Source organism: Colossoma macropomum, unplaced genomic scaffold (genome assembly GCF_904425465.1).
Source record: "Colossoma macropomum unplaced genomic scaffold, Colossoma_macropomum, whole genome shotgun sequence".
In the NCBI taxonomy this organism is placed as follows: Eukaryota; Metazoa; Chordata; class Actinopteri; order Characiformes; family Serrasalmidae; genus Colossoma; species Colossoma macropomum.
Genome location: NW_023494785.1, coordinates 36,149,285 through 36,154,315, shown reverse-complemented (window position 1 = coordinate 36,154,315; position 5,031 = coordinate 36,149,285). Strand labels below are relative to the sequence as shown.

At 40.5% G+C, this 5,031-nt stretch overlaps 1 protein-coding gene across 1 annotated transcript; it reads left to right on the top strand.

Moving 5' to 3' along the window:
• The first annotated feature begins 480 nt into the window (after positions 1–480).
• LOC118823327 (lens epithelial protein) lies at positions 481–4,299 on the top strand. The gene is made up of 2 exons (XM_036592855.1): positions 481–2,271; positions 3,947–4,299. Exon 1 carries the CDS (start codon positions 1,850–1,852, stop codon positions 2,039–2,041), a length of 192 nt encoding a protein of 63 aa, XP_036448748.1. The 5' UTR covers positions 481–1,849; the 3' UTR covers positions 2,042–2,271; positions 3,947–4,299.
• The last annotated feature ends 732 nt before the right edge of the window (positions 4,300–5,031 follow it).

Here is a 5,031-nt window from a genome sequence, read left to right as displayed (position 1 = left end):
CTCTTTACCTGCACAAGTGTTTTTTATGTTGCATTTTTACTTTAGATTTGTTTTAATATTCCTTTTAATGTTGTTCTTTGGGGGGGGAAATATATGTTTACATATGTATCTGGAACTATAGATTGCTTATATATAAATACATATTATCATCTGTTTCAGACGTGGAGCATTTTATTGATTTGACTGTCAACTGTGGGTTTGATCTGCCCTTTCCTCTTACTGATCAGACCATAACGAGAGGAGGCTGTTGTCAACATCTAGAAGTGACTACATTTACCCTTTCTGATGTGCCTGTGCTTCCTTTAGAGTAAATCCACTTCAAATCACCATATTTCAGGAAAAGGCGTTTTCTCTCATTTCTCGCATTTGTGTAATACTATCAGGTAATGATGTCATTATGGCCTGTAGGTCTTATCCAGAGTGACAGTTTAATCTCGTACAGAGGTACGAGAAAGTAGTGTTGGGAGTCTATCCCAGGGACCCTTATTGGTTAGAGTGTGATGTTCTTGCCTGAGCAGGGATTTGAACCCCATTCTGCAGATTTAGAGGTGTAGAGACTTTAAAAAGTGCATTGGAGTGTTTGTTCCAAATATAAATTACTGTAATTTTTTTTTAGGTTTTAGGATTATTTTTACTTTACATGGCTCATAAATACGATAATAAATGAACCACTAATAAAGAGACACTTGGGCCAAAATAAAAAAAACGTAACCACCATTTCATCTGTTGTAAAAGTGGCTACTGGTCTCCTACAGTGACGCCACAATAATAATGAGAGTGAGATTTTTTGGTTGAAAGACTAAATCCCCTTCTGATGATGCATCTTGAAGGTGGGATGAGCTTCCGTTGTATACTTGTCTATAGTTTTTAGCCTCTGCATCAGTCAGTTTGTTTATCGGGTTTGAGGGGCTCTCCCAGAACACTAACATGACAAATAACAGAAAATTGATTCAAAATATTCATATCTCTTTAATACTAACCCTCAAATGGCAAAATCATTGTGATAAGAGTAACCTGCTTATCTCTGTTTCTCTTTTGGTAGAACCAGAGAACAACCCTGGAGGATGTTCATCTGGCATCATAGTTCACCTTTTTTCTGCTTTATTTTAGGCGAAAAAATGATCTGAGCCAAGAAAATTCTCCTAAAGGTATTAAGCAAATCTGAGACGGTCAGTCGAGAGGCCTTGGGTGATTTCAAATAAATTTGACCCTTCATTTGAATGAATAGTACATCTGCTAGCCTACCACTCATAACTGCGTCCATAGGCATGCTGTTCTCGTATGCATACAGCACAAATTCTTTGCTTTTAAATCAGTTTAAGAGCAGGCCTTTGCTTTCACATTGACGCACCAGGAGATCCACTGACCCCATATATGGCTTCCTAACCCACGTTAGAACAAAAGGCGCTAGTTCCAGAGGGGACAGAATGAACAGTCGGGTGTGCGTTTGGGGGGAATTGTTTTGACAGAAGCATTCAGGATCTTTCCCTGAAACAAAGCAGGAATTAGATGTGGACAATGAGGAGATTAAAGGTGTTGACGCTTGTACAGTAGAATGGACGCATAATGTTCGGAAGTGGGCTGCCAAGCTGGTACGTTCCAGAGCCTAATATAACCTATACAAGCAGAGAGAGGGGGCCAGAGGGGCAAAGCGACTGCACACACACAGCACCACAGCTGCTGTAGAGGGTTGGGATCAGCTGTTCTGGGCTCCATAAGCCCCTTTACCTCAAGAGGAGGTGAGGTTTGAATACTTGGAGAAACACTGGAGAACTTCACCACGCAGCAACAAGCGGGTTCCCGTGCTCCCCTCTCCCACTTCCTCCGGCCTTTCTTCCGCTTCTTTGAAATGCACCCGCAGCGGCCCCTGCCCCAGGCCATGCCCTCCTCATTGGGGCAGAACCTGAGGGACGCCGCTCTCGGCTTCGGCCGGGGCAAGAACCTGCTGGGAGGGAACATCGCCTACGGGGTGATCCAGTCTCTGAAAGAGTGCCTCTACTTTCTGCTCTGCTGCTGGTGCATCAAAGAGATTCTGGACTGAGGCATGAGAGGCAGCAGGGGGGCAGGCTGGAGAAGTTATTACAATAGTATTAGTTAAAAATGCCGTCTGTAATCCCTGGCCCCCCTGAATCATTCAGGGTTTCCCCACCCTGGGGTGCCTCTGACTGGAGAGATGAGAAATGGAGGGATCTTTCTCACTTTGTATGCTGTTTGCCTCTTAACATTTTGGTTTTGGAGCCTGATGGTGCGCTGAGGAGCCTGCTGTTGGAGGTAAGCAAAGCGCCGAAATGGGCATCCCACTCAAATCCATACTTTCAAAACAAGAAATCTACTCAAATAATGAACCACATTTAAGACCTTAAAGAGTGCAATCCCAGTTAAACAGAATGGCTTTAGTTGCAAATGAACCATCTGCAATGTGTGATCTTTAACATGCAGTGGAAAGCTTTAAAGCTACAATCAGGAACAGCCATATTTCTTTATTTACTATTCAACCAGGACTGCGTGGAGGAATATAATCATAATTCACCAAGCACTGTCACTAAAAATGAGCTAGAAGTGAATTAACCTAGTCATGCTCCCTAGAAGTATATAGAAAGGTAGATGCCACCAAATGCCAGTAGTGGCGCACTAGCCTTAAACGAGAATTCCACCGATTTCTTACAATGTATTTAATCAGAAATGAAGCCTTTCAGAGTAGTTTGATGTGAAATGCTCTATTCTAGAGAAACTGGAGTCAGAACTGTTCACGTTAGTGTTGGGAACCGGACATCTGAAGCACTGAATATCTCTCCCTCCAGAAAGTCGTTACACGTAACATGTTACAAATACGCTGCCTGATGCCTGAACAGTTGTGATAGTTTTGAGAAAAATGTTTGGCCTAAAATGAACTTTTTAAATCTATTCGTGGTAAAAAAAACATGCATGCAGGGCATTAAAAGGTTAAATAGTCCTTTTAGAAAAAATTCACAATATTTTATATTACATTTAAGAACTCCAGAGACACGTGTAGGTTCACTGGTGGTTTTGGATAGTAAATAAAATGGCTATATTTGTGTTGTAGTCATTGTGACCCCAGGTTCCATTCACAACTATAGAAATCTGGGTAAGTTTCTCTACAGTGAACCGTTTCACATTAAAATAGTCTGAATGACTTGGTTCACAACTCAGCAACTGAATTGTGCAGAAATTTTGCTAAATCAGTGGAATTCCTCTTCAAATATGATGACACTGAATAAAACCTCTTTACGCTTCCTTACATTAAAGGTTAAGGAAGTTTTTGCCCTCTCCTGTGAAGCTACTATATCAATAAATACAATATGTACTGAATGATACATGACACCAATGTTTGCATCAAATATATAATTTACATTCAAAATAACACTTTTAAATTAAGTTCTTTTCCTTTTCTTTAGCTCTGGAATCCCATATTGTGGCTTTATTGTGGCTTCTAGGCAGAACACTAGCTTGTGCTGTCAGGGTGGTCAGTTTGCTCCTGTAGATCTAGTCATCCTGCAAAGAGGTCAGGAGTATGTGGACGTTAGAGAGACATCTGTTAAGGTAGGGCTGGAACTAAATTTTGTAGAAGAACAGATTTTCAGGAGCGTGATTGGTCCTATATTTGAAAATGTATACATTTCTGACCCAGACCACTGAGTGACTTATCTGCCAGTTCCTTTTCAAATACAGAGGGTGGGAGTTTAGTGAAATCTTCCAAACTGCCTACATGGCAGAAATTTACATTATGTCATGGGATTTGGGTGGAATTGCCCTTTAAACAAAACAAAAGGGCCTGTTAGTGGCTGTTCCACTAGATGGCGGACTAGTACAATTGAGACAGATTGACTGATGAGCCAAAAAAAACACTTGTTATCTACAAACGAGCACTGTGAGCTGTAAATCCTGACCTGTGTGTAGAAATTTGGCTTCTGCTCCTGCTTTTCAGTGTCCATGACGTTTTGAAGTAGAAGAACAGCCGGACAGCAGATGCAGTACGATGTAGAAGTAATGGCCTTGTCATGTCCTTGATTCCAAAGGGCCCTGAGCCAAAACACGAAGCACCGGTCCCTGAGGGCGAAAGGCCAGACGACCTGCAGTGAACCTGAGCTTCAGTGTAGTGCATTAAAATAATGCACACATGTGATGTAGCTCACCGTGGTGCTTGGTTTCAAATAATAAAGGCAACATTGTAAAACTGGCATGGCTTCACATTGTGCTTTACACAGTGTCTAATACACACTGCACAGAAAAAAAAATACTCAAGACTGTTTTACTGATCAGTTTTCAAATATTTCATCCTCACACTCCAAATTTCTGTCCTTTGTCCAGTTTTCTGTTTGCTTCACAGCAGATTTTGAGTACCAAGTAACTAGTTCCACTTACAGGGGAATGTCACTGATTTTGAGATCTGGAGAAAGAAAACAGGAGAGAAAGAGAGAACATAAATATTGGGGGTGTAAATCTCTGAACTTCATTTGATTCGATTATGATTCTTCAGGAAACGACTCAATGTAAATTCTCGAATGTCTCTATTTGTGTTTATAGTAACTGAATATAAACCAATTATTTTAGTACAATTCAGATTTATTCTTAAAATATACAGAATATTTTTGTTTAATATAAAAATGAAAAAAAAAAAACTAACACTTTGTGTAGATATAAACCAGGGGTCACAACTCAAAGCTTTAGTTCAGCTGTAGCTGCTTTTCTTGCATCTCCTGTAGGAAACTTTTCTTTAAAAGTCGAAGAGTTTCTTGTAAAATGTCTCTCAACTTTTGACTTTTCGGCTGAAGTCAGCTTCTCATTCACCAGCTTGTTCTTGTTCGAATGTTCCCGCTCCACCTTAAATGGTAGCGCCAGAATGTAACTGCTGTTCCATTTAAGGTGGAACGAGACAATTCGAATGAGAAGCTGACTTCGTCTTCGCGACTTTAGTGTTTGACAGTTCCTCGTTGCAATTATAAATGTAAATGAGTTCAGTCGTCAACAAATCATCGATGTTCGTCTTAAATTTTTCTATTTGCCTTTTTC

Bases quoted from the DNA above. Each gene is read 5' to 3' on its own strand.
- LOC118823327 (XM_036592855.1), top strand. From the start codon at position 1,850: ATGCACCCGCAGCGGCCCCTGCCCCAGGCCATGCCCTCCTCATTGGGG.